We start from the raw sequence: 22,409 nt of genomic DNA, 5'->3' as shown, positions 1-22,409 counted from the left end.
GTGAGAGAGTACACAGAGGAAACTGTTAGCATTTCCTGAAGTGTTAAATTACCCTTCCCCCAACGTACTGAAACCTGAGCCATCACACTGAAAGCTGTCTGAATGTAAAGAATAGGATCACCTGACCTACCCGCTAAATCAAAACAATGAGAGCTACAGGGAATCTTGACACTCTCCCTTTAATATCATGTGGAGAGAGGTAATTCCTACCTTTGTGTGTTGAAGCTATTATAAAGGCACCTCACCCTGTTACGCAGAAACAGCTGCAAGCTTTTACAGGTTTGTCTGGAAGCTATTAACAATGGGTACCAAATAACGCAGAAACTGCTATACCTTAGACTGATATGCTCAAACAAGACACACCAGAGTCGCTGCCCTAGAATGAAAATGAAGAAAGTGCTTTTACTTTCTTAAAACAAACCCTTGCTACAGCCTCAGCCTTACGACTCACAGATTATAAGAAGCCTTTCATCTTATTCTGTCATGTAAAGGGAGGTGGGGGGTATGCAGCAGGAGTACTAGTTCAAAAACACGGTCATGCATTTAGACTTGCTGCATATTACAATTCATTAAAAAACCACAAGCAAGAAAAGCAAAATAAATAAAACAAACAACTAGCCAGGAGTCCACAAACACCAAAATTTAATATTCCCTGACGTCTCGGCCTGAGCCTTCAAGGAGTTGCATCTTGTACAAAAAACATTCACCTTAATTTTTTTTATATTGCAATTCATTGGGCAGCCACAGTGGTGCAGCGGTTTGCATTGCCGCCTCACAGCAAGAGGTTCTCTGGTTCGATCCTCGGCTGGGGTGCCTTCTGTGCGGAGTTTGCATGTCCTCCCTGTGGTCACGTGGGTTTCCTCCAGGTGCTCCGGTTTCCTCCCACATCCCAAAGACTGTAGGTGGACTGGACAATCTAAATTGGTCCTAGGTGTGTGTGTGCGTGCATGTGTGTGCCTTCTGTGGAAGGTTGGGCGTCGGGCTGGCAACTCGACACCGTAAAACTCCACTGCCAATCATTAGCGGACAGGTGATCCGCTGTGGCGATCCCTAACTGGGAAAAGCTGAAAGAAGAAGCAATTCATTGTCTGATAGGGTGGCTAGAGGATTACCGGGCTGCCTGCAGACAGTAGTGGCAGCTGCAGTGATGGTTGCTAAGATCTAAGATGGAGAATCTTTTGGCTGCCAGGTTAACCAAATATGAATTGTTGCTTATTTCTAACCTTTCAATCACCACTGAGCAATGTCAGGTACTGAACCCGGCATCACTCCTGCCTATGACAGAAGAAGGTAAACCCTACGATTTACAGTTCTAACCATGTGCTTTCTCCTAGACCTGAATTGAGAGATATTCCAATGAACAAAGCAGAAATGGAATTGTTCATGGATGGATCACGTGGAAGAGAGAGAAATGGAAACCTTACATAATAACTTTGCTATATTTACTGAAAATACAGTAACGTTTCAGGAAAGACTAGAAAGGGTTACACTTCTACACAAGCTGCTGAATTGACTGCATTAATCAAGGCTTGTAAAACAGCTAAAGATGTAGTTGTGAACATTTATACTGATAGCCATTATGGGTTTGGAGTAGCTCAAGACTTTAGGGAATTGTGGAGAGAGAGGATTTTTAACATCAGCAGGTAGTGAAACAAAAAAATGAAAAGTTTATAAAATCCTTATTAGATGCTTTGCTGTTACCAAAGGTTTTAGCTGTAGTTAAAGTGCAAGCTCATATAAAAGGAGACACTGTCACTGTGAGAGTTAACTGGTTAGCAGATTATGCAACCAATCTGCTGGTTTGGATGCCACAGTCACTAAAATGTTTGTTTTTATTGTGCATGAAGCATCTGCAAAGACTGACAATCCTTGTAGTTTTAATGATTTGACTTCTTTCAAAATGAAGCTTCAGAGGTGGATCAGAGTGAGTTGTAAAAGGTATGCTGATATAATATGGAGACACCCTGTTGGCAGCATGGCAGCACCTCTGGCCATACTACTCTTGTTGGTAGGGGCATAACCACTTACTGAATCACACTGCTTACCATGGACTTCTTAATCTTATTCAGTGGGAATGGTTTACCCCCCCCCTTTCTCAGTCTTTAGTTAGCCATTAAGTAAATAATTGTGAGATCTGTTTGTCACATAACATTGCAGCACCTCCTGTTAAAAAACACACCATCTGCATTACCGTCACCCTTGGGAGCCTTTTATAAATGTACAAACTGATTTTCTCCAGATGAGAAAACGTTACATTTTCATATATTTTGGTTATTGTCTGTTTTTTTTTCTGCATGGACGGAAGCCTATCCATGTGCTAAGTGTGATGCTGAAACATTAGTGAAGAAATGGCTAAAAGAATTTATTCCTACGTTCAGCGTATCTTAAAGTATTAATTCAGATTGAGGTACTCATTTTACTGCTGAAATTAAGAAATCAAATTCTGTGTTATAAATTTCTTTACAGTTACATTATCTCCATCACCCACAGTCATCTAGTTTTGTTGAAATGTCTAATCGGACTCTTAAAATCAGAATTAGCAAAGTTTGTAGTGAAATGGGCTACATTGGCCAGATGCTTTGTATGGGACGAACTGAAAACACTATTTGTAAATTAAGTCCTCATGAAATTCTTATGGGTCATTCCATGAAAATTCCACCTTCCCCACCACTGAGTAACTGTGAACTGGTATTTATCAATGAAGTTTTGAGAACTATTGTTCAAAACTTGTTTCTATCTTACACACTTTTCATAAACGCAACAAGGAGCCCCCTTCCACTACCTGCAACAGTTCTCTGTCACAACTTACAGCCAGGTGATTAGTCTATGTGAATATGTTCCAGTGCAAATCTTCTTTGGAAATGCAGTGGAAAGGACCTCATCTCATCCTCCTAACTACTCATACTACAGGAAAGTGTGTCAGAATACTAAACTGGGTCCACGTTTCGAACTGCAAGAAAACCAACTTGATGTCTCCTGAGCTGACTAAAAATGGCACCACACCTCCTGCTGATGACATCACTAATTCTCTTCCCTCTACTGCTTTTGATTGACATGAGGGAAAACTTGTTTCTTCAAATGTTGCATCAACATGTCACTGACCTAAATGTTTCCAGCTCCTGGGTGTGTGGACTACTTTCCCTTGATGCCAAGGGGGCATTTCAATGCTACCTGTCCCTGTGCAACAGACTGATTTAGAAATGCAAACTGCTGTAGAAAACCAAACATTATGGATTGGACTAAACAAATATATTATCAAATGGTTGCATTGACACAAGGTGATAATTGTTATGCCACAGAAGGAACTATGTGAGAAGGTTACAGCAGTTACAAATAACACCTGTGATGAGACAATATTGGTAGTGCCTGACCGTGCCTACCCTGGTTACCGAGAAAGTGGTCTGGTTGTTATGTGGGACAGATGACATCAGCTATTTTTCATTCTTTCTCTACACCGGCAGGAAGGTTGAGCAATAAGAGGGCCATACACTCTGCAGAACAAGCAGTGGCTTTCTTTTCTATGCAGTAGGACATATTGCGAACTATGCAAGAAGTGAATCAGATGTCCCTTATATTGCTGAAATGGCTAATAAGACATTCTCATGGCAAACAGAGAACTGACTGAAGTCCGAGACACTGTCTTACAAAACTGAATAGCTTATGATTATATACTGGCCTCAATGAGTGGAGTTTGTTTGTTTGATTGTAAAAGGGTGCTGTACTTTTGTTTCAGACTTACATGATGAACACAAAAAGGTGGCTGATTTTATGGAACAAATGGCCATTAATATGACTAAAACTGAGTCTGGTTGGACCATGTTTGGGTGGTTGGGCAACATATCTGGAAATGTTGGTACTAGTATAATGCAAAGTTTAATTACTTTTGTTATAATCATACTTTGTATAGCTCTAGTATATTGTTAAAAATCTGCTAATACACTGTTTTGTAAGAAAACGTACACATGCAATGGCTGCTATGCTTGAATAATAATATCCCAGAGCTTACATGTTTGACAATGATAAAATTCAAAACAATCTTAGACTGTGATGCTTTATAGCATCAAGGGGAGGAAGCTGTAGTGGATATATATTTCTTTAATGCTTGTTTTATGAAGCTTCTAGCTTAAAACTGCTGCAGTGTTTGCACATATTCATTTCTCATACAAGGACCAACTTGAATTTTAAAAGTTCATTAGAGCTTAGCAAGCGGGTGGTAAATGCTTCTTCTACAGTTATGAAAGCTTTGAACACTGTATACACTTTTTTCTATTTCAGAAAGTATAAAAGGGCTTGTATCTGTGCATATTGTTTAATCTCTCTGTATTGAGATATCATGATACTATTCTAATAAACAATGTATTTGCATTCAGAATCTGACAGTCTACGTACTGAACTTAATAGCTGTGTGATATTAGGTACAAACAAATCTACCATTTCAGAAGTCTTAATGAGGAGGTCAGAGGGGCTCCAGCCAACTGGCACAGTGTGCCAAGAGTGGTTTGTGGCAAAAGAATGTCAAATAAGCTTAAAAGGAAGATGTACAAATCTGTAGTGTGACCAACGCTACTGTATTGTACAGAAACCTGGGCAATGAAGGCAGAGCAACTGAGGAAGCTTGAGGAGACAGAGATGAAGTGCTTGAGATGTGTGGTAGGATGCACACTGTGGGACAGATGAAGAAATGAGAAAAATCAGAGCAGATGCCAAAGAAGCTGCAGTTGCAGAGAAGTTGTAAGAAAACAGACTACAGTGGGTTGGGCACAGATGATTTGGGACAGACAGAAAGAAGGCAAGAGGAAGCAAGGGCATCCAACAAAGAGATAGATGGGCTGTGTGAAAGAAGACCTGCGACAGTCAGGCATGACTGTTGAAGAAAGTAGGAAAGCAGCACTGAATTGAGAGACCAGCGACAAATGCAACACCCTGAACCCATACAGAAAATGGGAAAAAGGGGGTGACGATGATGATGACAACTGATAATGTCCTTTAAGTATAAAGCATGTTATGCATCTTAAAAGACTTGTCATTCTTTTCTCTTTCTAAGCCTCTGACATTCTGACTACTTTTCCTTCTCGTTTAAGACAATAATTCTTAGACATTCCCATTCCATGGTGCTTGTATCTCCTGAATACTAACCATAACTTTATAACCTTCTCTGCTATTACCATTAAAATACACAATTTTCCTCTCATTTGCAATTCTGCTTTCAATGGTGCAGTGGTTAGCATTGCTGCATGCATTTCCAGTCTTTGTGTGGGTTTTCACTGGCTGCACTGGTTTCCTCCCACATCCCAAAGATAAACTTCAGACTGCCCAAGACTGGCATTCTGTTCTCTACTTTACAACCACTGAGCACTGGGAACGACTTAATTTCCTCCCAAAACTGTTAGCAAGATAAAAAATGAGCATCACAGAATGAATGCTTTATGCAGTCAAATACTAGGTCATCTAACTTGACAGCCTGGAGGGTTGAATACCACAAAAATGTCTTCCACTAACAACGCAAACGCTTCTCTGGGCCATAACTGTTGCCTATACTACACATACAAGCATGCTAGCTACTAACTACAACTACAAATAAATGAAAGCTGGCACTGCACTCACTCCCCCAGCTCTGGCGATCCCTATGACACTGACCTTATCCTTTTCCAACATTCCACCAAATTCCTTCTATCATCTGCAAGTTTCCTTTACACTTTAATAGGCAAATATGCTTTCCCAGCTTTGTGGAATTTGCCTCTAAATCAGCATTTTAGGGAACCATACAAATGAGTGGTCACTTTTGTCTACAAAGCTATTTCTAATTCTGAAATTCTCCCTGTAAAACAATATGAAAAACATGTTTAAGGATCAACATATCTTAATTCAATTTCAACATCTTGCTAAGATCAGTCAGTTTTACTCAAAATTTAAAATTAATTTATTTTTTTTTTTAAACTTAGTGATACTGCTGTAAAAACAAACAAAAATCCTCTAATCATCACAAGAATGCAAACTTTTAAATGCCTACAGATTTCCACAAATGCCGGTCTTAACTTGTCCACTTTTTAGCCAAATAAAAAAACAGTAACATACCCCAAGAAGGGGAATAGGAGGACAAATGAAATTAGACCCAACAAACCTTTGCTTGACTCCATTTACTGTCCTCCCCCACCCAAGAATCACTTCCACTACTAATTCACTAAGGCAACTAGCGAAAACACAAGGGCAAGATCAAGTCCCTCAAATATGTTGCCACTAGCAAACATGATATAATTTCAGAACAGGATTTTAGAAGCTAATAAATTATGAATTATATCTCTCTACACTTAGAACGACACAAAAACATCCAAGTATGGCAAACATTGTTTACAGCAGAGAGGATATGAACTACAATATGCTATTAAGGAGAAGCAATGAAGTTCTAAATAGTAAAAGAAACATACCCACAACTCGGAGACTGCCAGATGTTGAAACTGAACCCAAGTCATTTGCAGCTATGCAGGTGTATATTCCATCATCATCTGTGGTTACAGTAAGGATCCTAAGGGTCACTTCTCCGGCATCACTACAAAGAAATGGAAATAGTCATATTAAGACTTGTGTGGTCTTCTGCAAAATTACAACAGCTATACTATAAAGTAATGACAAAGGAGGAAAACTCAGCTTCCTAAAAGGCTCTGATATTTTCCTTTACACTTGTTGTCTCTTGCTTGCTAAACATAAAGCTACCCCTAGAGAGAGACAGACCACAGTCCACGTTATTTTAAAGGTAACCAGTACACCATGGGGTTATCTATCAATTGCAGTCCATCATCCAGGTAGCCGTGAAGGTTGCCTGGCTCCATTCTCCTGTTCCTGGAAGGATGCCAACAATGGTTAATGTTTCCCATATCAAGCCCTACCCCGGTGACAACATAGGCAGCTGCATCGATGCACAGATAACCATTACTTTGACATCTAAGTAAATGCACTCCTTTGCATGCCGGCTTGGGTAGCCACAGCTCATGATCCTCATAATACACTCGTTTTTTTTGTGCTCTCCTGCCTCCAACCTTAGTGCTGGAATGGTACAAGAGCCAGTCAGGGAAACCACCACACCCCATCCTTCAGGATGGAGGAGCTGTAGATGCTCCTTTTTTATCTTTCCCAAACCAGCTCTTCCAGCTACCTAGCTGCTATTCAAACTCTGCAAGTCTGGAATGCAGTCAGGGTTTTATATTTCTGAGAGAGAGAGTCTGAAGTTACAAAAAGAAGTTATGTCTTACAATGACATTCCATCTGTGTTGTCAATCTTCATCTATTCTTGACTGATGGGTTACAATTCCAATTCTTGTAACCGATCTGGTCATTATATAGCTCGCGCCAGCCAAAAAAACTCTCAAGTTAATAGTCTACCCAGAATGCCCCTCTCTACATTACCTCAGATTGAGTTTGTAGACATATAGAACAACAGATGGAAACTAATCCAAATGAAGAAGTCATGTCCAAGTATCTTAACAGAAGACCCAAGACAAAAGATCGTTCCGCCAAGAATCCACAGGAGGGGGAAGAAGGGTGGGACGCCAATAATAGATGAAGAATGACAACACAGCTGGAATGCTATGGTAAGACATAACTTCTTTTATCGGATGGTGTCAATCTTCATCTATTCTTGATTGATGGGACAGAGTCCCCAAACTACTTTAGAGCCTAGCCAGCCCTATGGAATGATATTCCTGAGAACCATAGAACCAAAGGCAGCTTTTCCGCAGAGACCAGATCCAATTTGTAATGAGTAATAAAGATATGCGGAGTAGCTCATGTTGCTGTTGTGCATATTTCACTCATGGAAGCTTTAGAATGGAAAACAGCTGAAGTAGCCATAGACCTAGTGGAATGTGCCTTCACCATCATTGGAAGCTTCACATTCTTTCTGTTATAAATGAAATTATTGCAATCTTTTAACATCTTGATAAAGTAACCTTAGAGACAGATTTCCCTAAAACTGCACCAGAAAAGGAGACAAATAATTGCTCTGACCTCCTGAATTCTTTAGTTCTGTTGAGATGGAAATGTAATTATCTGTGAACGTCTAGCAATATTCGCCTTTGTTGGAGAAATCTGGAAAGAAGACAGGGTAATCTATGGTGTGATTAATGTTGGACTCGGAGATGACCTTCAGAAGTAAGGATGGATTGGTCCTGAGTGTAACTCTATTCTTATGAAAAATGAAGTAAGGGGGCTTTGAACATAATGCTTGCTTGCAATTTGGAAACTTGCATTGCAGAGGTTATTGCTATAAGTAGTAGCGTTTTCCGAGAGAGGAACTTTAAGTCACAATTCACTGCTGGTTCAAAGGGGGTAAGTTCCAGTGACTGCAAGACAACATTCACGTCCCATGCTGGTAGAGGATCTTTAAATAGAGGCCTTAAATGGATAGTTCCCTTGAGGAAGACCTTACATAGTCTTTGTGAAATTAAGGGTAGATCTCCGAAGCCATTATAAAAGTTAACGATGGTAGCTAGAATGCCCATAATAGTAGAAGCAGAAGCTCCCCTTTCAAAAAGAATGGCCAAAAATTCTAAAACTTTTTCTACTGGGGTTAAAAAGGGGTCGAGGCCATTATCGCAGGCCCAGACTGAAAATCTCTTCCATTTACTGAGGTAGAGATTCCTGGTGGATGGTTTGTGGGATGCCAGTAAAATGCTTCATACTGGGGATGGAATATCATTATGTCTGGCGACTAATGGAATTGGAGGAACCAAGCAATGATCTTGAGGCCTTGAAGGCTGGCATGCACCAGTCCATGAGGGTGAGACAGAAGGTCCGGAACTGGGTCCAGAATCCATGGATGGTGAACTAGATGAGCCCATAGGAAGGGAAATCAAATTTGTCAAGGCCAAAAGGGTGCAATGAGGATTACCCTGCTTCTCAACCTGGCTGCTTTCTTGAGGAAAAGAGGGATCAGAGGGAAGGGGGAAAGGCATATAGAAGACCTGGGAGCCAATAGAGTAGAAGAGTGTCCCTTGAGGACTCCGCCCTGGGAGGGGGGTCAGGGCAAAGTAGCTTCTGCACTTCTTGTTTTGGGGTGAGGCAAAAAGGTCGCAGCAAGCTTTGCGCCAGCGATGAAAGATCTTCTTCATTATCTTGAGATTGAGAGACCACTCATGAGGCATTATAATGCACCTGCTCAGCTTGTCTGCTACCACAATTGAACTCGCCGGGATGTTCGTTATCAGAAAGCAGCTGGAAGCAATAGCCCATTGCCACATTCAAGGGCTCTAAACACAGGGGTAGGATTTGGTTCCCCCCTTGCTTGCTGATGTACCAGACTACAGACATATTGTCTGATTGAATTCCAATTGTTCCTTGAGGACTGGTAGAGTGAAATGCTTGAAACGCTAGTAGCACCACCCTCAGCTCCAGAATGCTGATATGCAGATTGGCCTCTATCAAGGACAAAGTGCCTTGGACTGTCTTTCCCAGATAATGCCACCCCATCTGGGAGGCATCCGTGGTCAGTATGGCTTTGGGTTGAGGAGGAACAAAGGGGCGGCACAGAAGAATTTGTTCTGATTCCATTCACCAGGATAGGTCTTTTTTGCAGAGACTATGGTTCATTGGGGGGGGGGGGGTTAGAATGGACCATTGGTTGTCAGAAGCCATTGCAGTAATCTCATGTGAAAACCCACTAGTGGAACCCAGAGTGATCACCGCTGCCATGGACCCTAATGCTTGAAGCACCAATAGGGCTGGTATTTTTTTTTCAAGCACAGAATAGAATGAACTTGAGATTTATTTTTCTGGAATCTGTGGGCAGGCAGGGGGCCACACAACAGACAGTGTTGAGACGAGTTCCAATAAATTACATATCTTGAGGGGGAAACAGTTGAAACTTTGTAAGATTGACCGTCATGCCTAGATGCAAGAAAAATTTTAGGGTGAATTCTGTTGCCCGTAGCAGTAGACATCTGGTGGAAGTGGTGCTGAGCCAGTCGTCTAGATATGGAAACAGCTGGAATCCGTGCAGTCTCAAGTGAGTTGCTACTGCTACTATACATTTGGTGAACACACCCTGGTGGCTGTGGTGAGTCCAAAGGGCAGCATCCTGAACTGATAGGGACTGGCACCTAGCCGGAAGCACAAAAACTTTCTTGAGTTTGCCCATTTATACGTGGTAATACATGTCTTGTAGGTCTATAGAGCACATCCAATCATTTTCCTCTAGAAAGGGAAGTACTGACTGAACTGTGACCATCTGGAATTTGGACTGTGAACAAATTTGTCTAGAATGCTGAGATCCAGAATTGGTCTAAAGTCCCCTGTCTTTTCTGGCACTAAAAAGAACCTTGAATAAAATCCAGATCCTATCTGTTCTGGTGGGACTTCTTGGATGACTCTTTTTTTCTAGCAGCTTTTGTATTTCCAAGGCTGCTTGGTCCCTCTGACTGGGTGGAACATCAGGGAGTCTTGTTCGAGTTCTTGTTTAAAGAGTGAAAGGGATAAGGTAACCTCTGGAAATAATTGTTACTACCCAATAGTCTAATTATCCGTTGCCAGGCTGTTGGGTGCAAAGAAAACCTTCGTCCAAATGCCTCCAAACGTAAGCAATCAGGCCTCCTTTCAGGACCGCTGATAGGGTTGGCCAAAGAAAGACTCCTTTGGAACTCTGGTTTTGATGGCCACCACTGCCTCTAGGACGGCATCTCCATTTGACCCCCCCCCCCAAGGGGAGTCTGCACCACGTCTGTCCTGGAAAGAACTCAAACTTCTTGAACCACATTTTTCCACTCCTCTGACTCCTGGAATAGGCTTGTTGGGGAGCAGAAAAACATATACCCACAGCAGACAGGGTCTTTCCATCTTTCTCACACCTGAATAGAGTTTCATTAACTTTGAAGCCAAACAAAGAGGATCCGTCAAAATGAGCACTGATGAAGGAAGACTTGAATGGCTCCGCAAAATCACACAGGTGCATCCAAGCATGTTGTCGAATAGCAACACCTGAACCGCCGAATCTGGTCGCCCCTTCAGCTGCATGTGCAATGAGCCTCATGGATGAATTATGGTATCTGATAGCGTCTTGATCAGATCCCTCTGGAGCCTAGTGAAATGTGCCATAAAGTTCAAGGACCTAATGGTAAAGGTTGATGATGTGCAAACCCGCTTCCCAAATCTGTCCATTGCCCTTGACTCTCGGTTAGGGGGATGAACAGTGGAAGTTTCCCCAGCTAGCTCCTTTTCAGTGGCAGTCACCACCACCATGGCATATACTGCTAATCCTTTTGCCCAATACTGATGATCCTCGGGAGCGGAGACTATTTTATCTGGTCTTGAGGAATTCCAGGATGTCTCCAAAGGAGACGTCTTCTGGGGGTGACTGGGAGGAACCCTCCCCCTCATCGAAATCTTTTAGTTATGTACTTACCATAACTTTAGATGTTTGGGATCCATCTCGCCTACATTCAATACTGATGGGCTCGGAGCCGATCCCTCGGCTCCGACTCGGCACGCTATGCTATAGAGCGAGGCCTCTTATTGGCTGAACTATTTCTTATCCCAGGATGCACCACCACTAATCCCCCAGATCTTGTTTGTCCGCATTCATGCACACATGCACAACTTGTTTATATAACATTGTTAGATGTTTCAAGATGAAAACAGGATTCGGACCTTCTGATATCCTCTGATCTCCAAGGAAGGGGGAAGGAGGGTGGGTTATTGGGAATGTAGGCGAGATGGATCCCAAACATCTAAAGTTATGGTAAGTACATAACTAAAAGATGTTATGTCATCCTATCTCGCCTACATTCAATACTGATGGGACAGCGTCCCTAGCACCTAAATCCTGGGTGGCTCATTGGAAAACACTCCTGAGCACTGTGGAACCAAATGAAGCTCGTCCTCTAGATGCCACATCCAATTTGTAGTGGGAAATGAAAGTGTGCGGGGAAGACCATGTAGCCGCAGTACAAATGTCACCAATGGCAAGCTTAGAATGAAATGCTATTGAAGTAGCCCTTATAGAATGAGCTTTGACAGAGGTGGTAAGCTCTTTATTAGAATAAGAATAAGCTTGAGTAATACAGTCCCTGATCCATTTGGCAATAGTGACCTTTGTGACAGCTTTGCCCAATTTATTGTCCGCAAAGGATACAAACAACTGATCTGATTTCCTTGTTTGTTTGGTCCTATCTAAATAAAAACACAACTGCCTGTGGACATCTAATGTGTGGAATATGAATTCCGCTTTGTTAGAATACTTCGGAAAGAAGACTGGAAGTTCTAATGATTGTTGTAGGCAGAAGCTGGAACAAACTTTAGGGACAAAAGATGGATTTGGCCTGAGAGATACCCTGTCTTTGTGAAAAACCAAGTACGGAGGTTTTACAGACAAAGCTTGAAGCTCTGAAACCCTTCTGGCAAAAGTAATTGCACCAGAAAGGCAGTCTTCCACGATAGAAATTTTAAATCACATGTCGCGGCCGGTTCGAAGGGGAAGGAAGTTAAGGTGCGTAACACCACATCGAGATCCCATGGAGGAGCAGGATGAGAAATCGGAGGTCTTAAAAGCGCAGCACCTTTCAAGAAGGTCTTACACAATCTGTTGCTCATTAAAGGTGGGTTTGTAGATTCGTGAAAATTGGAAATAGCTGCCAATTGAACCTTGATGGTAGAGACTGAAGAGCCTTGATTGAACAGAGAAGTTAGAAATTTCAGTACTTCTGAAACAGGAATAGTGATGGGATCCAGGCCCCGGAGTTGAGCCCAAATAGCAAATCTTTTCCATTTGCTAGAATACAATTTCTTTGTAGCAGACTTGTGGGCGAAGATAAAATGTGCACAACTTCTGGATCCAATGTATGACTCCTGACTATAGTCGGAAGAGGAGGAGCCAAGCCGTCAATTTTAAGGTGTGTAGGGACTGGTGGAATAGTCCCGACTGATGCACCAATAGGTCTGGGATCTGATCCAGGAACCATGGACCTTCCAGAGCATATTTCCGAAGATAGGGGAACCATACTTGACGAGGCCAGTAAGGAGCAACTAAGATCATTTTGCTCCCCAAGAGAGATGCCTTTTGAATCACCCTGGGAAGGAGAGGAACTGGAGGGAAGGCATAAAGCAAGCCGGTGGGCCACGGATGGGCTAGTGCGTCCATAGGGCTCTTCCCCGGAGCCGGGGTGAGGGAGAAAAACTTTTTGCACTTCGCATTCAGCGGAGTCGCGAAGAGGTCGCAACACGGAACTCCCCATTTGCTGAAAATCTGATTTGCAACTGTAATGTTCAGAGACCATTCGTGTGGAGAGAGGATAGTTCTGCTCAGTCTGTCGGCTATCACATTGGACTTGCCCGGGATATGAGTCGCCACTAGAAAGCGTTTGGTTGACACTGCCCATTCCCAAACTCTCATAGCCTCTCTGCAAAGGGGATAGGATCTGGTCCCTCCCTGTTTGTTCAGGTACCAGACCACTGACATGTTGGAGTGAACGGCAATTACGCCCTGAGGGAGGTAATCGTGAAGGGCTTGAAGGGACAGAAGCACCGCCCTCATTTCCAGGATGTTGATATGAAGTAGGGTCTCTTCCGAATGCCATTTGCCTTGGACTGACCTGCCCAGGGAATGCCCCCCCCACCCCATCTGGGGGGCGTCCGTGGTCAAAGTGGCCACAGGAGGAGGTGGAACAAAGGGTCATCCCTGATCCAGACTGGAGGGCACCAGCCACCAGCGAAGGTCCCGTTTGCAGGTTTCCGTGATCCATATGAGGTGACTGAGAGTGAGTTCCTGAAAGGACCACTGAGCTGAAAGAAGCCACTGGAGAATTCTCATGTGCAACCTTGCCAGGGGAACTAGAAGAACCGTGGTGGACATGGATCCCAATAGCTGCAGGACCATTCTGGCTGGAGCTTTGGATCTGGGAAGTAAAGCTCGAACTCGAGCCTGTATAGTTTGTATCCAGTCTGTAGGTAGATAGACCCGCATTCGGTTTGAGTCTATCCCTACCCCTATGAATCTTATGCGTTGAGATGGCAGCAACACAGACTTTGGCCAATTGAAGGTGATTCCAAGGGAATTGCCCAGTGATATAGTGGCTTGTAGGCTCCGCAATAGTAGATGCTTGGAGGTGGCAGTTAGGAGCCAATCGTCTAGATACGGAAACACCTGGAATCCTAGACTTCTCAGGTAAGCAGTCACGACCGCCAAACATTTGGTGAACACCCTGGGGGCTGTGGTGAGACCAAAGGGCATCGCGCGGAACTGAAAATGACTGCCTCCTAGGCTGAAGCGCTGATGTCTCCTGGACGCTTGATGTACCATGATATGGTAATAAGCGTCCTTGAGATCTATGGAGCACATCCAAACACCTTTCTTCAACAATGGGAGAATGGTTTGTAGGGTGACCATTCGGAACTTGGACTTTTTGACTGAACGGTTTAGAATGCTGAGATCCAAAATGGGTCTCAAGTCCCCGGTCTTTTTTGACACCAAAAAGAATCTTGAGTAAGTCCCTAATCCGATCTGGTCTGCGGGGACCGGTTGGATGACTCCTTTTTGCAGCAGCTTTGAAACTTCTGAGGCTGCAGTTTCCCGTTGACTGGGTGGCGGGTCCATGATTTTTTTGGACTGAGGTGGAGAGTGGGAGAAAGGGATGGTGTAACCTCCGGCGATAATTCGAAGCACCCATCGGTCCTGAGTGATACCTTCCCAGGCTTTTAGGTGCTTCGAAAAACGACCCCCGACTGGCTCCAGAGCTGCACAGTCGGGCAATCCCTCAGGGACTGTGAAAGGCTGAAGAGCCACAAAAGGACTCACGGTCTCCAGTGTTGCGAGGGCCTCTGCCGCCTCTGGGACGGCGTCTTCCAGAAGAATTTCCTCCTCCCCTGCCTCTGGAAGGGGGATTGTCCTGCTGTGAGGGGTAAGACTTCTGAGATCTGCGGAACCACATTTTCCCTCCTCTTTTAGCCTTGGGGTAAGGCCGAAAGGGAGTGGAAAATCATGCCCCTACGGCAGTCAGAGTCTTACCTTCTTGCTCGCAGCGGGTCAGTGTGTCCTTTACCTTGGGTCCAAACAAGGAGGACCCATCAAAGGGGGCGTCGGCAAAGGAAGACTTAAAGGCCTCCGCAAAATGACACAGGCGGAGCCAGGCTTGTCTCCGTAGAGCAATGCCTGTACCCGCCGCTCTACTCGCCCCTTCGCATAAGAAATGAGCCTCATGGACGAGTTTGAAATGGACAGTGCAGCCAGCTGAGAGCCAACCGTCTGGGCCAGCTCCTCAGGCAGGTTACCCAAGAGGTTATCGGAAAGTTCTTTAATCAGATCCCTCTGAAATCTGGTAAAGTGCGTGAGATAGTTCAAGGACCTTAGTGTAAAGGCCGCTGAACTTAGGGTGCGCTTACCGTACCGATCCATGCTCCTAGACTCATTAGGAGGATGGACGGACGTCAAAGCCTCTGCTACATCTTGCTGGGTAGCAGATGCCACCACCAAAGCATCTACAGCCACACCTTTAGTCAGGAACTCTTTTTCCGGGGGTGCTAAGAGGAATTTATTAGGACGAGCAGGCACCGGTTCCACAGAGTCTGGGTGTTCCCACTCCCTTCGACAGATCAAATCCAAGAGCTCGTCAAAGGGCGGAGACACCCAGGAGGCGGAGGGCTGAGCCCCGAAGGTCTTAAGGAACACCGACTCATCAGCAGAAGGGGGTTTGGATTGCCAGCCGCCTCGTTGTTTAAGGGCTTCCAGGATGTCTGCAAAGGAGACATCATCTGAGGACGACTTAGGGGACCCCTCTGCATCATCGAGATCAGTGTCTGATGTAAGAGACTCATCAGGGGAGTCAACGTGCTTCCTCTTGAATGATCTTTTCCTGGGGGGTTCTTCCGAAGAAGCTTCAGAAGGACCTCCAGGAGGGGGGGGGAACCCCAGTGGGGGTAACCTCAGGCCCCAGGGCTCCGCTGTCTAAGGACAGGGGGACTGCCAAAGACCCAGTCTCGGTATGCAGCGAAGGAGCTGGGGAGACCGTGGAGGTAGCCAAAGATGATTTGGCTAACGCACTCCTCATAGCCCTGAAGGCAGGACCACCAGAATCCTGGGAGGGTCCCACCTCCATGGCCACGATGGTAGATGGCACTCCGCGCCGGCGACGAGAGGAAGGCTTGGGACCGAAAACATCAGTCCCGAAGCGTCCCCCCCGGGGCCGAGAGAAGAAGTCCGTGTACCGAACTCCGACTCAAGAGCCGGAGTTGGAGTAAGGGTCGGGCCCGACCCTAAAACCTCCATCGGATCCACCAGCACCGGCTCCAACGGTGCCGAGGCTGTTGGAGGAGGAACCATAGTAGCAGGGTGGACCATCGGCTCCGAAACCGAATGGGCTGGAGCCGAAACTAACTTTTGAAACACCGGAGACTGGAAGAGTCTTAGGAGCACCCTGTCGATGTCCGAATCAGACATCTTGGAGGAGCTAGATGACACCGATCGGGTCCGAACCGATTTCTCCATCGGCTCCATAGGACTAGAGGACCGGCTCCGAAGGGATTCTATTACTATCGGTTCTGTGGGAGATTTCAAAACAATTTCCCTCGGTGCCGACGAGGACTTTGGCGCCGAAGGGGAAGAGTCTGAGCCAGCAACCCTTATCGGCTCCAATATCAGTGGAGCCGATGAAGGTGACCCGCCTCTCGATGCCCCAGTCCTCGGCTCCGAAACCAGAGGGGTCGAGACTGGAGGCATCGAGGCAGACCGTTCCGCCCTCGGCTCCGAAGTCCGTGGAGCCGATGGAGAAGCCTGCCTAGGTTTTTTGGCAGTCGGTTCCGACAGACTGGTCGGAGCCGACGCTTTTTTCTTTTTTGAAGGAGAGGAAGAGGAAGATAAAGCCTCCTCGAAGGATGGCTTAATCAAGCCTTTTAGAATTAATTTGTTCTTCCTCTCCTGGAGGACTCTTGATGAAAAGGCGTGACACACGCTACATGACTCTTGTAGGTGCTTGGCGCCTAAACAATAACGCATGAGGAGTGGTCGTCCGTTATGGACATTTTATAACCACACCTCGCACTTTTTAAACCCAGAGGTTCTATGTTCCTTAGACATGTTGACTACCTAGGGAAACAAGATTAATTACAGTGAAGAGAAACTAAGAAAGTTTTAATTTTTTTTTTTTTTTTTTTTTTTTTTACACAAAAAACAGTTCACGAACTAGTAGCACAAACACATAAAATGAGGGTCAAGACCCTCTAACTTAAGCAGGTACTTGACCACTAAAACACAAAACGCTAGATAGTAATAGGGGAAGGCCCCTCTAACTTAAACGGGAAACCTTCCCTTAACGAAAAAAACACAATTCTCTCAGCAAAAATTTTCCAAACACACTCGTACAACAACGATAGCTGTTAAAACAGCTTTTGGGTTCAAATTAACAAATTTTCTGACAGGAAAAGTCTGAATAAACAGTACTTAGCCCAGCCAAGTTTGAGACCACGTCCTAGCTTGTAAGTGGCAAACTCTGGGGGATTAGTGGTGGTGCATCCTGGGATAAGAAATAGCTCAGCCAATAAAAGGCCTCGCTCTATAGCATAGCGTGCTGAGTCGGAGCCGAGGGATCGGCTCCTAGCCCATCAGTATTGAATGTAGGCGAGATAGGATCACATAACATCTGTGTGTTCAGTGACAGACTCTTCAGGGGAGTCCAGGTGTTTCCTCTTTAACAATTTCTTCTGAGGGGGCTCTTCAGTGGGAATATCTGTAGAGGACTTGGAAGAAGGGTGGTCTTTGGAAGGCATCTCTTGCATCCTTGGAGCTCACTGTTCGGGTATAGATGTTGGTGTAAACCTCCAGAAAAGCAGGGGTTCAAGGGGTGAGACTGCAGTAACACAGGAGCCACCTGAGAAGTAGCAGTGGCCAAGGTCCTCTCCATAGCTTTGAAGGCAGCCCCCCCCCCCGCCAATGAGGAATGGGAGCCCGGAATTGAGACAAACTCGGAACTGGGGTCACACACTGCCCTGAGAGACCCATCCCCAAGGCCGAAGCAAAGGAAAGGCATCCAACCCCCACAGACCAAAGTGGGGAAGGTCAGCTCTGAATAAAAAACAGGAGCTGACTCAAACCACCCAGACCCAATGGTGGAGGACCAATCCTGGGGACATATCCAATGGCAAAGAGAAAGTCATAGCCGTGCCCGGAACCAAAGACAAAGATGTTATCGGCACCAAGACTATTGGAGTAAGTGTGGTTGGATTCAATGGTTCTAAAGCCTCCAAGGAGGTCAGAGGAGGAATATATGTAAGAGTACTGGGGAGAACTCCCCTGCTCCAGGAGGGAGACAGGGCTGAGAAGGAGGAGGAGAAAGACCCCTAGCTGTCAGAAGCTGATCCACCAACCTCACTATGTCAACTTTGGAAAGACACCTGGTGGAGCGAATGGACAAGCCAGATAGAGATTCAGGTCTCTCTCTATGAAAAGGCTAGGGAGTTGACTCAGAAAGAGGTCGATCGATGGAGAATACCTTGTCTTGGGTGCATAGAAAGTCTCGGTCTTCAGCACCACGGCAGACGGTAGGAGCTGCCAAGCTACAGGAGATGTCAGTACCGACGTGATAACTAAAGAAGCCGGTGCAGACACTGGAGTAGTTATCATTGTTGGTGTTGTGGTCGGTATCGATGGCACAAAGGTAGCAGTTGGTGCAGAGGACTCAGTCCGTTCCAAATAATTTGGAACGTTTGACTTCGGCTCGAAGAAGAACCAGCAGAAGGGTATTTATGCTTTTTAGATGTCAGTGTCGATGGGGACGACAGCACCGAACAACTAGACTTTGAGCCAGAGGCCTTGGGAGACTGGTCAGCCTTGGACAATGCTTCTTCAAAAGGTGCCTTAAGAAGTCTTTTAGTATTAACTTATTTCTATGTTCTACCAGGGCTCTAGCACTGAAGCCCTAGTAGACAGAGCACTCGATCTAAATGAGGAGCACCCAAACAATATACGCATTTAATGTGCCCATCAGAGTTCGCCATTTTCCTGCCGTACTCCTGGCACTGTTTAAATCCAGTGGTGGATTTTGATTTACCCGCCATTTTAACAAGAAAAGCAGAAGTTCAACATAGAAAAAAAAGCCCAACACTCACACAGAGAGAAAGAATATTACAACAACTGTAGGAGAGACTATCAAATGGAGGAACCTATCAACTACGGTAGGTGAGAATTACCAACTGGTACAGGATAAGGTAAGAAACACTCAAACGAAGGAGAAAGAGTAGATAAGGGTTTAGAAATACTAAAGAGGAGAAAAGGTTAGAAAAATATTATATAATTAAAAAATGTACTTAGCGCTGATAGAGTCAGCTGAAGCGTCTTTCTGTAAGAGCAGCAAACAAGCTCTGGGGTAATGTAGAGAGGGGCATTCTGAGCAGACTATTAGCTCAAGAATTGTTTTGGCTGGTGCAAGCTATACAACTGGACTGGTTCCAAAGCTTGGAACCATAACCCATCAGTCAAGAACAGATGAAAATTGACATCAGATATTTTATTATAGTTTTATGGATTTTTATAAGGATTTAAAATAAACAACCAGTTACTTTTACATTTCATGTGATAAACTACAAGTACATCTTCACTACAATTCTTGCTTTTAATATAAATATTCATTACACACTACAGCAATCTCTAGTTTGGAAGACTGGACACTACTGCTGCATCTAAACCTTGTGAAGCCAGAACATTTAAAATGTGAAAAGGTATTGCCTACAAGTACAACAGACTACTCTTAACTGATAGATTGTTCCGAGTGTTGGTGCATGCCATAAGCAGGAAAAAAATAAGAAATAAGTAGAACTCAGAAAGAAATTCTAGGAGTAAAGTTAATTAACAAGTAGAAAATCTTTAACAAAAGAATTAAAAAGGATAGAAAGATCACACACTGACAGTTGCAGGGAATATGCAATATGAAAAAGAAAGAGAAAAGTGCGTGTGCGTGTGTGTGTGTGTGTGTGTGTGTGTGTGTGTGTGTGTGTGTGTGCATATATTCTAGAGAGCTGACAGAATGATATAATCCAATCCCTGCTACAGATCTGATAATCAAATGGTCCCCAAATGAAACAATTTGTGCTGACCATATAAAGCAATCTGAGATCTATGACGTCCCCTCCATGATGGGCCAAATGAATGTGTTCATCCTTTCTCAGTCATAAGTTTGTACAATTTTCTCCCAGACGCTCCTACACTTGGTAAATGTGCATACACAGTGTTGGTGGATTCTATACTTTCATAAGGAAGGCCACTGCCTAGCAGTCCTGCAGGTGAAACTATTATTAAATCAGCCTTTTCTTAAACAACATTTTTATTAAATCACAGCTGAAAAGTACAGTTGTGTACACTTACCATAAATGTAGATGTTCGAGTGTATTCAATCTTTAACAGTTTGCATAGATTTAGCTTTATCTTCCACCTTTTTTAGAACTTCTTCAGCCTTATTGCCAAACAGGTGATCCTGATTTAAAGGAGCACCCAACAATTTAGCTTTAACGTGATCAGGCAAAGATTGCTCAAGTCAAGCATGCCTTCTAAGCACAGACCCAGTAACAGCAGCCCTGCAGGAGGCCTCTAAAGAATCAAAACCACATTGCAAAGTATGTTTTCCAACTTGTTCAGCAGAATGCATAAAATCCTGTAAATCTTTATTTTCCACACAGTCAGGAATCATTTTCTGCTTAAGCAGTCCAATAATATGCAGTTGATATTTTAACATATGGAATGGCAGTTTAAAGCTCTGAATGCCAAGGTTGCAGAAGTATAAACCTTTTTACCCCATCTATCCAGCGCCCTGGAGTCTCTATCTGAAGGGGTAGGATTTTTTGCAGTAGAAGCCTTAATGCCCTTGAGTCCCTGAGAAATGTTTTCTGGATCCGCAACAGGATTTTTGAAAAGGAACTTGTGGGACTCTGGAACCCTGTAGTATCTGTCAGGTTTACTAGGAGCCGGAGAGGTAGGGAATCAGGGGCCAGACTGGATTCCGAGAACACATCAACAATATCTAGTACAGGAGGTATAGCCAAAGGCCTATGCTGCGGTAGAAGAAGGAAATCCCTAAGCCTCTTTTTTGAATCAGAAAATTCCTGGCCTTCCCAGTGAAAATGCTCCCTTAAAGTATGTAAAGTTTCACCAAAAGAAAAATCCTCAGGAGGGGAAGCAGAGAGAGAATGGAATCCTCTGCATCAGAATCCTCATAAGTAGGTATGGACAAATCCAGGTCATTAGAAGAATCAGAAGAAATAGAATCCTAGTCAGAACATTCATAATCAAGCTCAGGCCTAGGCCTCTTGGGGGGGGGGGGGCTGACTACCCCTGATTAGAGTAATTAGATCTTCAGCCATTTTTATCATTTGTTTTTTAGGCATAGGGGCCTGAACATGTGGCCTGGATGTCGTTTTTTTAGACATGGATCGAGATTTAGGCCTTAGTAATGAGGGTGGTATTGATTTAATATGCAGGTCTGTAGGCCTGAATACATCCTCAGAAGCCAGTGCCTGCACAGCAGCTCCAGACCCATCCAAGGTAGAGACATCCGCAGGTTCCATAGGTGAAGCATCTCGCGGTATACCAGACTCCGAATAGGTCTCAGTAGAGGCCTGCGAATCAGAAGTAGCAGGTATCAGGGGCGGCGAAAGCGCCTCACTGAGTACCGGCGAACTGGCGACTGGCTTAGGAGAAGTGTCGTCGGCAGTTTTGGACCTCAGCAGCTCTTTATCTTTGCGTTTTTTCGGAATCCCGTTAAGTCGGATGGCTAACCGATGACATTTCTGGGTAATTAAACCAAGAACCGAAATATTTAGAGGCAAAAATGTACCGACGGCAGATAGTGCGCTGATTAAATAAAGCACAAAAATGACAGCAAGGTACGTCGTGGTCAGGGCCTAGGCAAGGAATACAGCACGAATGAAAATCTTTATGACGTATTTGCTTTCCACAAGTAATGCAATTATTAACTTTTACTGACATCGGTAAGGAGCAAGAAAAAGTTTCCCCAATGGGGTACTTAGCTTTAGGTTGAAGTCTTTGGTTCTGAAACTCGAAAACAAAACTTTCAGGAGTCGGCCGACTGGCACTTGCGAACCGCTTCTGCTTCGGGCACTGCACGGCAAGAAAGACTGATGAAATGGCATTGGCTGCATGTTTTATACCCCTGACGTCATGGAAGAAGGGACAGCAACCGACGCAGGATCCAAGACTTTGTTAATCAGGCTGACTGAGGTTCAACTTGCCAGCAGATTACCCAAATGTAATAACTGGAACAGTGAAACACGAAGAACATCAGGGGCACAGGTACATAAAAACAAGCCATAGTATTTTTTTTTCATGAAAAGCACACATTTTCATTCTGACAATTAGCATTCACTCCGCCTTAGCCTAGTATTTACCTATGAACTTGTTAGTCTGCAGACTATTACAAGTTTAGCCAGAA

At 44.4% G+C, this 22,409-nt stretch overlaps 1 protein-coding gene across 1 annotated transcript in view; it reads right to left on the bottom strand.

The window, feature by feature from the left end:
• TRIO (trio Rho guanine nucleotide exchange factor) overlaps positions 1-22,409 on the bottom strand; it is a 5,137,669-nt gene that overhangs the window by 230,836 nt on the left and 4,884,424 nt on the right. Inside the window, exon 53 of the mRNA XM_044065600.1 lies at positions 6,426-6,547. Within this exon, the coding sequence (XP_043921535.1) occupies positions 6,426-6,547 (122 nt within the window). The remainder of the gene's footprint in view (positions 1-6,425; positions 6,548-22,409) is intronic.

The sequence above is a fragment of the Protopterus annectens genome, chromosome 3.part0 (genome assembly GCF_019279795.1).
Source record: "Protopterus annectens isolate FY-2018-M chromosome 3.part0, PAN1.0, whole genome shotgun sequence".
Lineage (NCBI taxonomy): Eukaryota > Metazoa > Chordata > Ceratodontiformes > Protopteridae > Protopterus > Protopterus annectens.
The sequence above is the reverse complement of the archived record's forward strand: the minus strand, read 5'-3'. Positions and strand labels throughout refer to the sequence as shown.